The 16,084-nt window shown below is 42.4% G+C and overlaps 1 protein-coding gene across 1 annotated transcript in view; it reads left to right on the forward strand.

The window, feature by feature from the left end:
- Positions 1-6,781: 6,781 nt before the first annotated feature.
- The window catches only part of tfpi (tissue factor pathway inhibitor), a 64,618-nt gene continuing 55,315 nt past the window's right edge, over positions 6,782-16,084 (forward strand). Inside the window, exon 1 of the mRNA XM_033023797.1 lies at positions 6,782-7,107. Coding sequence (XP_032879688.1) covers positions 7,044-7,107 — 64 coding nt within the window. The 5' untranslated portion in view covers positions 6,782-7,043. The remainder of the gene's footprint in view (positions 7,108-16,084) is intronic.

The raw sequence follows: 16,084 nt of genomic DNA on the forward strand, positions 1-16,084 counted from the left end.
AGTACTTACATACACAGAAGAAACAAAAAATTGTTTCTCAATCAGTTCCCATCAGTGCAGTTAATAAAAACAGAATAAATAGATATAGCTTTAAAATTAACATATCTAAAGTAGGCCTAAAAATTGAAATAAAAACAGACATGCAGACCGAACAGTGGCTTTGCTTTGACAGGTGCCTAGCTGTCAAAGTATGGGCGAGGTTAGATGTGTTGGTGTATGATGTATGGGGAGGGGACACAGTCCGTTAACCAGTTTTATTGCCTGTGGAAAGAACTATCCTGCTAGTTTTGCAGCTGATGCTCCTGTACCTCTTCCCAGATGGCAGAATGGAGAAGATGTGGTGTGATGGATGATAGGGGTCCTTAATAATGGAGATGGCTCTACTGATGCTCCGCTTCTGATAGATCTCCAACAGGAAAGGGAGTGGAGCACCAATGATCCTACTGGCTGTCTTCACTATCCTGTTAAGTTGGTTTTGCTCATAAGCCTTGCAGCTCCCAAACCAGGAAGTGATGCCGTAGGTCAGTATACTCTTGATGGTGCCCCTGTAGAAGGCCCATATGTGAACAGTAGGGAGACCTGCTTTTCTTAGTCTCCGGAGAGGGTGGAGCCACTGCTGTGCTCTTTTGATGGCTGCTGTGGTGTTGGTCGTTGAGGTCAGGTCGTCCGCCAGGTGAAGTTCCAAGAACTTCACACTGCTGACCCTCTCCACAGCAGCACCATCAATATGCAGCGGTGTGTGATGGTGTTTTCATTAAAAAGGAGAGGAGGTTGGACGTTATTGTTGGCCATTGCAATGAAAGTGGAAATTAGAAGTGAATGTAGTAATCATGGGAGTTCCTAATCTACATTTAGATTGGACATCTAAATTAGTAATAGTACTGAGAATTCCTGGAGTGTGCATAGGATGGGTGCCAGCAAACAAGCTATCCTCAATAAAATGTTGTACAAAGAGAAAGGAATTAGATGCACAGAGTTTCTTGCCCAGAGATGAGGAATTGAGGACCAGAGGACTTGGTTTAAGGTGAAGGGGAAAAGATTTAATAGGAATCTGAGGGGTAACCTTTTCACACAAAGGGTGGTAGGTGTATGGAACAAGCTGCCAGAGGAGGTAGTTGAGGCTGGGACTATCCCAATGTTTAAGAAACATTTAGACAGGTACGTGGATAGGACAAGTTTGGAGGAATGTGGATCAAGCACAAGCAGGTGGGACTAGTGTAGCTGGGACATGTGGGCAAGTTGGGCCGAAGGGCCTGTTTCCACATTGTATCACTCTATGACTCTGTATGACTATGAATAATTAACGATCTTGTTGTACATGATCCTTTGGGGATTGGTGAGCATGACTTAAGATAGACACGAAATGCTGGAGTAACTCAGCGGGACAGACAGCATCTCTGGAGAGAAGGGATTGGTGACGTTTCGGGTCGAGACCCTTCTTCAGACTGATGTCAGGGGAGAGGGAGATACATAGATAAGGAAGTGTAAGGTGTGAAAATAGGACAAAGGGAATGGAGATCTAGGAAACTGTAGAATAGGTCATTGTTAGCTGGGAGAAGAAAACAACAAAGATTACAACATGACGGTAGAATTCTTCATTAAGGGTGAAGATTGAAGCGAGTAGAATCAGAAACTCGGGTCCTGGTCCCTTTACAGAATCGGTTGACAGCTAATAGGCAATGGAAATATTTAAAGAAATTATACAGGAGATACCAATAATTTATTTCCATCTGATACAAAATTGATTCAATGGCTCACAGAACAGGACTGAGGATGGGAAGTAGTTTATATGAGAGTAAGCTTATGTAAAATAAATTATTTAAAAAAAAATCTTCAATTCATTTGTGGAGAAAAAAAATTGGTGAAGACTATGTCTGTCCCCAACAACCAGAAACAGGGAAAATATAACTGGGAACAAAAAAAACAAAAAAATTAAATTATTCTGTCATCATAAAGGATACAAATAACCCTCCAGGCGAGGTTTTAGAAATTAGTGCTAGAGAAATAATGGTAAAAAAATTAATAGGACTGAATACTAATAAAACCCCAGGGCATGATAATCTATATCATAGAGTACTAATGAAAGTGGCCATGGAAACAGCAGATGCCTTTCTCACTGGGACAGTTATCACATATTGCAGGGTGGTGAATTTTTAAAAAGAAAGAGGATAAATAGGGAATTGCATATCAGTAAGCTTAACATCAGTTCATAGTCATAGTATTGTCCAGCAGAGAAAAAGTGACACTTCAGCCTTGCTAACCTTTTTTGCCTTTCTATACGAATCCACTTGCTCATATTATGTCAATTTCCCTCTATACCTGGTTAGCATGCAACAAAAGCTTTTTACTGTACCTCGGTACACGTGACAATAAACGTAATTGAATTGAACCTAGATTTATTTAAGTGTCTGTTTAAGTCCCCCTAAATTTTGTAGTAATTATATCTGATTGCACCCCTTCCTCTGGCAGCATTTTCCAAATATCAGCCACACTTGCATTAAAAGCCTACCGTTCTAATCCCCTTTAAAATGCCTACCTCTCACCTTCACTGATTCCAACTTGCTTTTAATACAACTACCATAGGATATAAATTCTGACTATCCACCTTGTCTATGTCTCTCATAATTTTATATTCCTCTGGCAGATCACCCCTCAACCTCCTTTACTCCAGGGAAAACAAATGCAGCCCTTATAATCCCTCCCTATAACAGAAACCCTCCAATCCAGGTAACATCTTGGTGAATCACTTCTGCACGCTACAAAGCAGTTACGTTGTTCCTATAATGTGGTGAACAGAATGGCAAGCTATACTCCAAGTGCAGCCTGCTGTGCCCATTATTACATGATGAAGGGTAACTGTGTTTGGATGATGGAGCAGATCGGAACCGCTGACAACCCTAATCCTGCTCCTACACCCATGTTCCCATGAGATCATATGACTAATATGAGATCATATGCACTTCAGAACGTATTTTATCATTTCCTTTATTACATCGTCCTTCATCATCAATAATTCCAAGGAACAAATTCAAGTGTGAATACTATGTTTTATCTTACGAAATGTAGATTTACTGATTCATTCATTATTTTTTCTATATAGAGTGTATAAATTATCAAAAATCAAAATCTGTTCCTGAAAGATGAAACAAAGCTGACTGGAACCATCCCTAAGGGACAAAATGAGATTAAATTACTGTACAATTTCCTTAAAACGTCTGCTGGGCTATAAATTTTCCCACATAAGTATTTTATTACTATAATCAGAAACTTGGGGGAAATGAATGTCGGATAGGGATACACCACCCATTCCAAGTACAAGAGCAGTGATTCAGAGTTTACACAAGGTAGACAAATGTATACATCTTTCAGATTCAGACTAGATAATGCCATATTTAGAGCAGGGTGCTATGAAATTCCTTGTTCGCGTGAAACTCATTGAGTAAACAGTAATGATAGATATTACAAATCAGTAAACCCTCGTTATAACAGATGGTGTCCAATATTGATAAGAAATAAAGTGGATGAGCTTGAGGCTCAGTTAGAAATTGGCAGGTATGATGTTGAGGGAATTACAGAGACATGGCTGCAAGAGGGCCAGGGCTGGGAACTGAATATTCAAGGGTATACTTCCTATCGAAAATACAAGCAGGTGGGCAGAGGGGGTGGGGTAGCTCTGTTGGTGAGGAATGAAATTCAGTCCCTTGAGAGCGATGACATAGAATCAGAAGATGCAGAGCCAGTATGGATAGAACCGAGGAATTGTAAGGGTAAAAAAACCCTAATGGGACGTATCTACAGGCCCCCATACAGTAGCCTGGATATAGGGTGCAAGTTGAATCAAGAGTTAAAATTGGCATGTCGTAAAGGTAAATATCCGGTTGTTATTGGGAGATTTCAACATGCAGGTAGACTGGGAAAATCAGGTTGGTATGGGACCACAAGAAATTGAGTTTGTGGAGTGCCTCCGTGATGGATTCTTAGAGCAGTTTGTATTGGAGTCTACTGGGGAGAAGGCAATTCTGGATTTAGTGTTGTGCAATGAACCGGATTTTAAAAAAAAAATGTATTATTTATTTTGAACAGAATAAAAGAATAAAAAGCAAATGTGAAACAGCATACAAAAAAACAAAACAAAAATATGTATAAAGTGTCATAAACAATATCTATAAATAAATGAAATCATATGTGTCCGAAAAGGAGTAGGAAGAAGCCAAAGCTTATTAATTCCCACCCCTTATTCAACTGCTTGTAATTATCTTATACAAATTTAGCAGCTATATGTACACCATATGTACACCAGCCACTATATGTACACCAAATTATTTACATTTGAACACTAATCAAATATTTACAAAGCCATACAAAAAAGAAAAAAAGAAAAAAAAGAAGTAGTGACCATAATATGATAAGTTTTAATCTACAATTTGAGAGGGAGAAGGGTAAATCGGAGGTGTCAGTATTACATTTGATCCAGAATTGAGCTGGGTGTCCAGGTGAGTTGATGTGCTGGAGAAGAGAAGGTTGGCAGAGTCAATGGTTGTGACCTGCGTGGGCCGGAGTTCAGGTGAGGGTCGGCGGCGGCAGATGTGGCCTGGCAGCGGCCGAGGAAGTGTGTGGGTTGGCGGTGGTGAAAGAAGGTGGGGCTTGGAAGAGGGGCTGGCCTGAGCAGCCAGTGCTGTAGGCGGCAGGCGAGGCGCTGTGAGCCGGGGAGGAGCAGGTGATGCGAGGAAGGTGTGGGCAGCCGTTGATATGTCCCTCAACTATAACCAAAGTCCATTATAAAGACTAATAATCTGAAGAAGAGTCTTGATCCAAAAAGTCACCCATTCCTTCTCTCCAGAGATGCTGCCTGGCCTGTTGAGTAATGCCCCTGTCCCACTTAGGAAACCTGAACGGAAGCCTCTGGAGACTTTGCGCCCCACCCAAGGTTTCCGTGCGGTTCCCAGAGGTTGCAGGTGGTTGCCGGAGGTTGCAGGTAGTGGAAGCAGGTAGGGAGACTGACAAAAACCTCCGGGAACCGCACGGAAACCTTGGGTGGGGTGTAAAGTCTCCAGAGGTTTCTGTTCAGGTTTCCTAAGTGGGACAGGGGCATAACTCCAGCATTTTGTGTCTATCTTCCATTCTAAAGATGAGTGTTAAAACAAAGGCTTACTATAAACAATAAATGCAAAACAGATTGCAGTGCAATCTATAGGAATGTAAAACACGTACTAGAGTGAAATAACAGGATAACCAAATGAGGTAGAATTAACAGTAATAACACATGGCTACACCTCTGGAAGGGGGGGGATAAAAGAGATGATTGGTTCAGGACTCTAATAGCCATGGGCATCCTTGCTGATACTCTCAACCCTCCTGATGCAATGCATCGTGAAGATGGACTGGGTGGAAGTGCTGAGCCCGTGGTGAAATGGGAAGAAATTACCACCAAATCACATATTTCTTATAGTGCATCCCTAGAACTTTATACGTTGTAGGAGCAGAATTAGGCCATTCAGCCCATCAAGTCTACTCCGCCATTCAGTCATGGCTGATCTATCTTTCCCTCACAACCCCATTCTCCTGCCTTCTCCCCATAACCCCTGACACCCGTACTAATTAAGAAACTGTCAACCTCCGCCTTAAAAATATCCATTGACTTGGCCTGCACAGCCAAGCGTGGCAATGAATTCCACAGATTTACCATCTTCTGACCAAATAAATCCCTCCACATCTCCTTTCTAAAGGTACATACTTTTATTCTGAGGCTATGGTCTGTGGTCCCAGACTCTTCCACTAGTGGAAACATCCGCAACACATTCACTATATCCAGGCCTTTCACTTCCAGAAGGTTCTCATGAATGATGTCCAATCTTCTCAGGCAATTCTCTGCTCGGTTGCTCAAAGATGCCTGTCACCCTGGACATTGTTTTTTTCTTTCTGGGAGAAGATACATGAGCTTGAAAGGCCGGGCATGTGGACCTACTCCCTCCACATAAGATCTTTGCTCCACACTGTTGTCATACTTTGTCAACCAATACAAAGCAAAGATCCTATAGCCTCTCATCCTTCTAAATTCCAATGAATACAAGCCCAGTCGACCCATTCTTTCATCATATGTCAGACCACCATCCCGGGAATTAACCTGGCGAACCTACACTGCACCACCTCAGTAGCAATAATGTCCTTCCTCAAATTAGGAGACCAAAATTGCACACAACACTCCAGTTGCAGTCTCACCAGGACCCTGTACTACTGCAGTAGGACCTCCTTGCTCCTAAACTCAAATCCTCTCGCAATGAAGGCCAACATGCCATTCACTTTCTTCACTGCCTGCTGCACCTGCATGTCAGTGACTGATGTACAATCACACCCAGGTCTTGTTGCACCTCCCCTTTTCCTAATCTGCCACCATTCCGATAATAATCTGCCCTCCTGTTCTTGCCACCAAAGTGAATAATCTCACATTTATCCACATTATACTGCACCTGCCTTGCATCTGCCCACTTTCTGCTGTATTTCCTAGTATTTTAGAATCGGATTTAGATCTTATTTAGATGTCCCTGCTGACAATTAATCTATTTATCTGAGCTCATAATACATAAACAAAGGACTCTTCCCACACAAAACATGGGATTTATTCATGTGACATAAAAAAAATTATGTCAGATACTAAATTATTAAATGTGGCTATAAGATCTTTGATACAAAGGACCCTGATCTTGAAGCCAATAATAAATGTCCTCGAATATAAAGTTGCATGTCTGTGGTGATTTCTCGAGAACAAAGTCTGCTGTTTGCACAACGCCTGACTGACTTTTTGACCCCGGTATAAAACAGCACCGAAGTATGTCATGGCTTGGGTGTCACCTCCATCACAGGGTGAGATAACTTCTGGTGGGACGCACAAGTAGGTGGGATTCCAGCTAAACGGAGTCATCCTGCTGCCGGAAGTAGGTGGGAGCTTATTTAAGAAAACTTTGGAGAGCAGAAACGGATCGTCAGCGAGCCGTCAGAAACAAACCGAGGCTGCAAACTCAGGCTGCGACCGTCCCACCCGCAACATGCTCCTCTCTCTACTGAGCGCCGCCCTCCTCCTGCTCATCGCGGACAGCGGCACAATAGCAGGTACAACACACCCGGGGGACACGGTGTAAGGGGAAGGAGCATTTGCTAGTTTGCTTCCACGCTGCGATCAAACTTGTTGATCGGTCGGAATGGGTGGCTTCTGTGTTAAAACACCGCGCAATGTGCGCCAGCCCTTCCCACTTTAGTAATGTGCTGGGATTGGAGTGCTGTTGGGATTGGTTTGATAATGAAACTCCCAGGAGTGTGGCAACTACAGACACGTCCATAGCAGAAACATTAAAGAGCCACAAGGAACTGCAGATGCTGGAATCCTGAGCAAAACATAACGTCTGAGCTATAGGGAGAGGTCGAGTAGTCTGAGCGAAAGGGAGAGATTGAGGCTGGGACTATTCCTTGGAGTGCAGGACGAGGTATGATCTTATAGAGGTGTATAAGATCATGAGAATAAATTGGGTATGTAAACAAGAGGGGAATCGAGGACCAGAGGACATAGGTTCAAGGTGAAGAGGAAAAGATTGAATAGGAATCTGAGAGGTAACCTTTTCACACAAAGGGTGGAGGGTGTATGGAACAAGCTACCAAAGGAGGTAGTTGAGGCAGGGACTATCCCAACATTTAAGAAACAGTTAGACAGCATAAGGATAGGACAGGTTTGGAGGGATATGGAACAAACGCGGGCAGGTTGGACTAGTGTAGCTGGGACATGTTGGCTGGTGTGGGCAAGTTGGGCCGAAGGACCTGTTTCCAAACTGTATCATGCAGTGATGCTATGATTCTATGTGTTAGAGGAACTCAGCTGGTCAAGCAGCATCTCTGGAGGGAAATGGACCTGTGACATTTCAGGTCAGGACCCTTCTTCAGACTGATTGTGGGTGGGGGGGGGAGGGAGGAGAAAGCTGGAAAAGAGAGGGGTGACAGACAAAGCCTGGCAAGTAGTTGAGGGGGTGGGGGTGGTGTTGAATAGCAGGTGGGTGGAGAAAGTGACACAGGTTAGAGGTGAACTGGAGCCAACAGGGTGTCAGAAGAATATGGCTGAAATGTAAAACCAGAAAGAGGGATATGTGGAATGGGACAAGGGTGAGGGGAAAGAGTAGAAGGAATGAGTGACTTGGGGATAGGAAATGGGTGTAAAGCATATTCGAGCACTGGTTCACATTTTATGGAACTTATGCACTGTACTCCATAATGTAGGGATTAGAAGTACACAAAAGTGCACAAAGTGCTGGAGTATCTCAGCAGGTCAGACAGCATCTCTGGAGAAAGCAGTCAAGATGTGGAAACAAGGGACTGCAGATGGTGGTCAGGTAACCTCCAGCTGCCTGCCCCGCAGAGTTACTCCAGCACTTTGTGTCTATTTCGTAGGGCTTCCTCAGCATGGTGACAAAAATACTTGTATTTAAATATTGCCCTTTAAGGGTGACTTAAAGGGCTACACATGCACTGGTGTACTTTTTGAAGACTAGTCACCTTATTGATGTAAGGATTATCATGGCCAGTTTGCTCATAGCAAGTTCCCACTGACAGCAAAATGACAATGTTCAGGCAATTTAGTGACATTGATGGAGAAAGGAATATTGTGCAAGATTTTGGAAATAATGCCCCTGCTTTTGGGAATAGCAGCATGAAAATGTCAAAATCCACCATGAAACAGCCTGAGTTAAATGTCTGGTACAAAAGATAGCATCCCCTAACGGGAAGTATTTCCTTTTTACCGCACTGGACACTCTGACTATAACTGAATTGAATTGAACGGAATAAATTTTATTAGCCAAGTATGTATACATACAAGAAATTTGCCTTGGTGCTTTGCTCGCAAGTAACAACACGATATACAGTAGACAATTAAATATCAAGCATTATAATTTAAACATGTGAAGAATGAAATAAAATACTAGAGCACAAGGAGGCTGCAGACTTTTGGCTGTAGAGTAGAGCTACTGCTCATGGGAAAAATAGCTTGTTTTTATGTCTGGCTGTGGCGGCTTTGACAGTCCGGAGTCGCCTTCCAGAGGGAAGTGCTTCAAAGAGTTTGTTGATAGGGTGAGAGTGGTCAGAGATGATCTTACCCGCTCTCTTCATGCCTACTATATTCTGTTGTGCTGAAGCAAAGCAAGAATTTCATTGTCCTATCTGGGACACATGACAGTAAACTCTCTTGAATCTTGAATCTTCCTGGCCCTTGCAGTGTTAGTTCGTCGATGGGGGGGAAGGTCCACCCACCTTCTCGGCTGATGGAATGATGTGCTGTGACAATTTCCCTGCCCTGAGGCAAAACCACAACCTTCTGACTCAGCAATGAGAGTGCTTCCAATTGAGCCACAGCTATATTAATACATACATCAATGGCAGACTTGATACTTAGGACTAAATTGTCTAGTTTGAAGCAATATGGTTTGGCGTTTTTAATTACACTTACAATATGATCCATATTTGGCCAACATTAAGTTAAAGGAAAGTCCAAAAACTCTCCTTCTTAAGTACTTTTTATGACCATATCATGTGAACATTTCTGGATATTTTACAGCTAAAGAAATACTTCTGAAGTGGGGTTATTTTCCAGTTTCGCGAATTATTTGTCTAGTTGCCAATTGCAAACTGAACTATCTGCTGACTATGGCTTATTATTATCAAGAGGAACCAAAAAAACATTTAAATCCTTTGGCCCTGTATTGGTATGCATATTTAGTAAACTCCCTGTGAACTATGTATTTTCAATCCCAAATGTTTTCCAACAGCTAATGAAACTGCCCATGGAAGTATCAAAAGGAGGGATGGGTTTGGGAAATATATAGTTAATAATACAAAGAAGATTAAAACATAGTACGCTGCATGGGGTTCTTGCCAAAAGATGATTAAAAAAAATATGGAACAAACTTATCTGTGGAAAATTTAATTATATGCAGATAAGGATGAATTTTGGTAACAGGCACATATGAACTCTGAAGTAAATAGGAGCCCTCAAATTACAGAAGGGATGTGTTCTGAGAGGCATGTTGTTAATTAAGATTCTATGAATTGTAAAAACTGGGCAATATATAGATATAGTCATGGAGAGATACAATGTGGAAACATACCCTTCGGCCTAACTTGCCCACACCGGCCAACATGTCTCAGCTACACTAGTCCCACCTGCCTGCGTTTGGTCCAAATGAGAGGGATAAATAGATCAGCCATGATCGAATGGCAGAGTCGACTTGATGGGCTGAATGGCCTGATTCTGCTCCTGCGTCTTGTGGTCCCATGGAAATAGCGTACACTTTCCCCAATGAGCCAATGAAATTCACCGGTCAGCACCGGCTCCAACCTACAAGAACCTCAGAGAACCTTCGACCTCCTGGCAACCCATTAGGACCTCCTGGCAACCCACCTACGGCTCGAGAATTCTCGCTACTCTCCATGGCGACTTCATTCTAGTCGCCACTAATCTTTCAACATGTAAAATTTTTCAAAAATTCACGCCGACCATAATGAGGCCGCGACTAGTTCCCAGAATGCAGGAACTCCTCACGACCATGAAGGTGACTCCCCGGCAACCACCCGCGAACATGTGGCGACTGCATAGTCTCCTGCAGTCGCCTAAAAATTCTCCTAAGTGGGACAGGCCCATTAGTCTCTTTTTCTGCTACTCTATCCCCCCAAAAATTTTCAGGTATGCCTCTTCCCACTTTGAGGTTATAAACCATCTATTGCAGTGGAACTAGTGCCACATTTTTCTCCATACTCCGAAATGCCCATAAGAACAAGCAATTGTCAGTCAGTTCGTGGGGGTTTCCTAACAGTTTACCACCTGCATCTTAGTTCTACTGAAAGTCATAAAATGATACAGTGTTGGAACAGGTCCCTCGGCCCAAATTGCCCACACCGGCCAACATGTCCCAGCTACACCAGTGCCACCTGCCTGCGTTTGGTCTATATCCCTCCAAACTTGTCCTATTCATGTACCTGTCTTAATTATTTGTTAACCGTTGGGATAGTTCCAGCCTCAACTACCTCATTGGGCAGCTTGTTCCATACACCCACAACCCTTTGTGTGAAGATGAAAATTTTCGTACAATATATTCCATGCATAAAAAGTGGCATGTGAGTGTGAAAAATAATTTTGTGAATAGACGGCACTTTCCAAAAAAGTAATCACCTGTACTTCCAGGTGGTAGAGCAGCTATAGGAGATTCCAAAATCATAAAATATATCAACACGGGCTATAAATCTTACAAGGAATCCACAAATCATTCACTTACTCAGAACGGCTAGATTGTAGATTTTTGCATCTCATAGGTGGTTGTGATGACCAATTATAGATTTAAGAGTTATAGGATTGGAATGAGGCCACTCGGCCCATCAAGTCTACTTCGCCATTCAATCATGGCTGATCTCTGCCTCCTAATCCCATTTCCCTGCCTTCTCCCCATAACCCTTGACACACATTCTAATCAAGAATTTATCTATCTCTGCCTTAAAAATATCCACTGACGGCCGCCACAGCCTTCTGTGGCAATGAGTTCCACAGATTAACTACCCTCTGACTAAAGAAGTTTCTCCTCACTTCCTTTTTAAAAGAGCACCCTATAAATTGTAAAGACTGGGCAATTAGTGTTCCAATGGGATCAATGCTGGAACTTCAGTTATATATATTTAAATAATTTCAATCAAAATGTAGGCAACACATAAATCAGCAAAGTTATGGTTGTTGAGGAAGGTTGTCAAAGGAAGTGCCAGGATATAGATCAGTTGGAAATGTGGACAAAGAAAGTCAGATGCGGTTTAATCCAGACAAGTGTAAATTGTTGCACTTTTGGGAAGTCAAATGTAAGAGGATAGTATGTATACACTAAGTGGCAGCACCCTTACCATTAATTGACAGAGGGATCTTGAGTTACAAGTCCATATCTCCCTGAAAGTGGAAAAATTAAATGATAAAAAGGTCTATGGCATGTTCACCTTCGTTGGTCAGGACATTAAGTGTAAGAGTCTGGATGTCACATTGCAGCTTTGTAAATCTTAGGTTAGACCACATGTGGAGTATTGTATGCAGTTCATCATATTACAGAAAGGATGTGAAGGCTTTTGAGAGGGTACAGAAGAGGCTCACCAAAATGTTGTCTGGATTAGTGAATCTGAGCAATAAAGAAAGGTTGGGTAAACTGAGATGGTTTTCTGTTGGAAGCTGAAGAGAGTCCTGATAGTATATACAATTATGTGTGACATAGGTAAAATAGATAGAGACTTTTCCCATGAGTGGAAAGGCCTAGAGAATGCTTCCTAGAACATACTGTCAGAAGAGGTTTTGGAAGCAGATATGATAGTGAAGTTTAAAAGGCATTTAGACACTCGTGAACAGGCAGAAAATGGAGGGATATAGACCTTTAGTTTAGTTTAGTATCATGGTTGGCAAAGGCATGGTGGGCTGAAAGGCCTATTCCTGTGCTGTATTATTCTATGTGTAGAAAGAAACTGCAGATGCGGGTTTAAACTGGAGATATACATAAAATGCTGGAGTAACTCAGTGGGACAGGCAGCATCTCTGGATAAAAGGAATGGGTGACGTTTCGGGTCGAGACCCTACATCAGACTCTTGACCCGAAATGTCACGCATTCCTTCGATCCAGAGATGCTGCCTGTCCACTGAGTTACTCCAGCATTTTATGTCGATCTTTTGTACTGTTCTAAGTTCTATGTTTGTTCTATAATGCTGTGTGGAAAGAGGAACAGAGATAATGTTTCAGGATGAAAATTCTTCAACAAATTCAAGGATAAGCTTGGTAAATATGTCAGGTATAAGGAATAACTTGTATGATGAAATGTGGTGAATATTGTGGACCAATTGAGCCGACTATGACACTGCCCCAGTTATTAACACTAACATTGTGATATGTATGGTTTTGCTGTTTTAACAAAATGTCTATTTTGTTATTTGTGCGAAATCTTCAGGTCAGACCTTGTTGGACCAATGTGTCACTCGTAACCCTGCATGAATGTGCTTACCTGTGCTGGGTTTGGAGGGATAGCTTTACTCCCCCCGCCCCACCTCAAAGCCATTTAGGGCGGCATGGTGACACAGCGGTAGAGTTGCTGCCTTACAGCACTAGGTTCGATCCTGACTACGTGGCTGCTTGTCTGTACGGAGTTTTACATTATCTCCATGACCCGCATGGGTTTTCTCCGAGATTTTCGGTTCCCTCCCACAATCCAAAGACGTACAGGTTTGTAGGTTAATTGGCTTGATATGAATGTAATATTGTCCCTGGTGTGTGTTGGATAGTGTTAGTGTGCGGGGATCGCTGGTCGGTGCGGACTCAGTGGGCTGAAGGGCCTGCATCTCTAAACTAAAAACTAAACCTCCCATCTCCTGATCTCCAGGTGATGACTGGACATTGGGTGGCAGAGTACATAGGTCCCCCACTGAAACATCCAGTCAGGCCTTGACAACATGCAGAGCTACATATGGAACTTCTTTATAATTGATATTAACAGTTTTTAGGTGAGACATTATGGAAGTAAATAATTAAAAGGAATAACACTGTGAAAAGGTTGAAGCCCCATCTAAAATATTAAACCATAATATTAAATCATTGTTCAGAGAATAGCTTAAATTTTTCTACGTCTCCAGTTCTGCAGTCCCGAAATTCTCATTAATTTCACTGGAGTCACGGAACCTTTGATGGGTGAGTTCTTGCATAGAAACAGAGTTTTTCTACAATAGGGTCTGGTGTTCCTGTTCATGACGAGTCATAATACCGGGGAAACCATCCCAATAATTTGTTGGCTTCGGGAGAAACACGTAGAACGATGTTAAAACCCACAAAGGTTTCCTTTGACATGTGTGACATCAATCTGAATTTTTTTTATCATCTGCGCGTTAAGCAATGAACAGGAACACCAGACCCTATTGCAGAAATGCTGTTAATGAGTTAACATGGAATCATTGCTGAGGAAAGTGACACTATTATTACGAAGAGGTCTATTGAAAGGTTGTCAATGACTGTGCATTAGTCTTCCTTGTGTTGGTGGTGTACTAGTCAGCTTTATATATCATTCAGTTTAAGGGCACCTTGAAAATCTTTCTATTTCTGAAGATCAAAATAACTTTATGCTGGCTGCCAATATCGTTTCACTCCAGAAATACTGGAGTTCACAGTTCAGAAATATTCCTATCTGCAAGTCATTCTTTCCTACAGGCAGGCAACGAGAGGTCAAAATGATTTTGTTGTACAGTACCTTTGAGAATTATTTCAGATCTGTCAGAGATTACCCCAAGAGAAACAGCAGAGGACTACACACTGGAACTAAGGCACATATGTTGGGAAAAGGAAAGGGAACATTCATAAATCAAGGTCCTTCACATTTAAAAAATATTAATTATATATAATTAACAGCGCAACCTTTTCACGCAGATGGTGGTGGGTATATAGAATGAGCTGGTAGAGGAGGTATGTATAGGAAGGAACTGCAAATGCTAGTATAAACCAGAGATAGCCACAGATTGCTGGAGTAACATCAGTGGGACAGGCAGCATCTCTGGAGAGAAGGGGTGGGTCAGCGTCACCCATTCCTTCTCTCCAGAGATGTTGTCTGTCCCGCTGAGTTACTCCAGCATTTTGTGTCTTTGGCAGAGGAGGTAGTTGAGGCACATACTATCATAACATGTAAAAGGCATTTGGACAGGTACATGGACAGGAAAGGTTTAGAGGGATATGGGCCAAATGTGGACATTTGGGACTACGAGTAGAGATGGGGCAGCTTGGTCAGCATGGGCAGGTTTGGCTAACGGACTTGTTTCTGTGATGTATGATTCCCTGAGTCTCCTTCTTATGCATCCGCTTGGGATCAAGAATAACATGCTTCCAGAGTGATTCTGTGGGTTCTGAGGTGACTGATGAGGATGAAGTGGGAAGCGCAGACACTTCCATGAATGGGGCAGGAGCTGCCTTGCTACCAAAGCCCTACTACTTTTTACAGGACTTCTCTGTGTTCCCAGTGATTTGACAAAAGCTTTTAAATTCCGCAATGAATCCTTCATCTCCATGTGGACTGGTCAGGGGCCAGGATTCCCAGGAGTCAGTGGAAGCGCAGCATTATTTTTAGAGAGATTTTGTGCATATCCTTGAATCTTTTCCTTCGTCATCGTGCTAATCTCTTCCTGTGATAGAACTCCGTGCAAAGTATCGGGTTCAGACGTTTTGTGTCAGGCCTCCAGAGATATGGCTTAATGGTGGATGGAGAGAGTGCTGGAGGCTCAGCAGTTTAACATGCATAAGTTCTGCAGTGCTGTCAAGACTATCTATGGCCCAAATACTCAAGGCCCTCCCCCACTGGGAGACAGGAGCAGAAGTGAACTTATCGAGGACAAATTGGTGGTCAATGCCCACTGAAAGGATAATTTTAAAGACTCCCAGCTGCGATTGTGTCTCCGAGTAACCTTAACTCCATCCCACAGTCGTCTGTTCAGTCCAGCCTTGCTAATACTCTTGACCTACAAGAAGATGAAGCAGCCAGCCATTAGCTAAATATATAACAAGGCCTTCGGAGCAGGCTGAACCCATACTCATCAACAAAGAGCTTCGGTCACAGAGACCTTGAAGATGACCAATCATGGCCAACTCCAAGAAAACAAACAAGCCTGACTGTTATCTATAGAGAAGTGTCCACAGTGCTTGTCACTGTGATATCACTCACAAGTTTCTCCTTGGTGGCTCTCAGTGGCCATTACCAAATCGTAGTGCAGATTCTGGCCATCTAGTGGCACAGGGGATATTTTTCATGAATTGATTGCATCTTGTCTGTAAAAATGAAGATTTCCCCTACCATGTCATAGAAACAAATTTTGCTCTGTCATCTTATTAATTCTGCATAGGCCTAATTGCTATACAAATTTTGTGACTTAAAAACGTAAATAGAAGAATTACAAACTCCTTTATAATAATTTTAAGTGTTTTACATTCAAAAATGTTTCAAACCCAGAACACTGCACTTGAAAAAAATCTAAAGCAAAATAAAAGGTTAGAAATACTCAGCAGAT

The sequence above is a fragment of the Amblyraja radiata genome, chromosome 7 (assembly GCF_010909765.2).
Source record: "Amblyraja radiata isolate CabotCenter1 chromosome 7, sAmbRad1.1.pri, whole genome shotgun sequence".
Lineage (NCBI taxonomy): Eukaryota > Metazoa > Chordata > Chondrichthyes > Rajiformes > Rajidae > Amblyraja > Amblyraja radiata.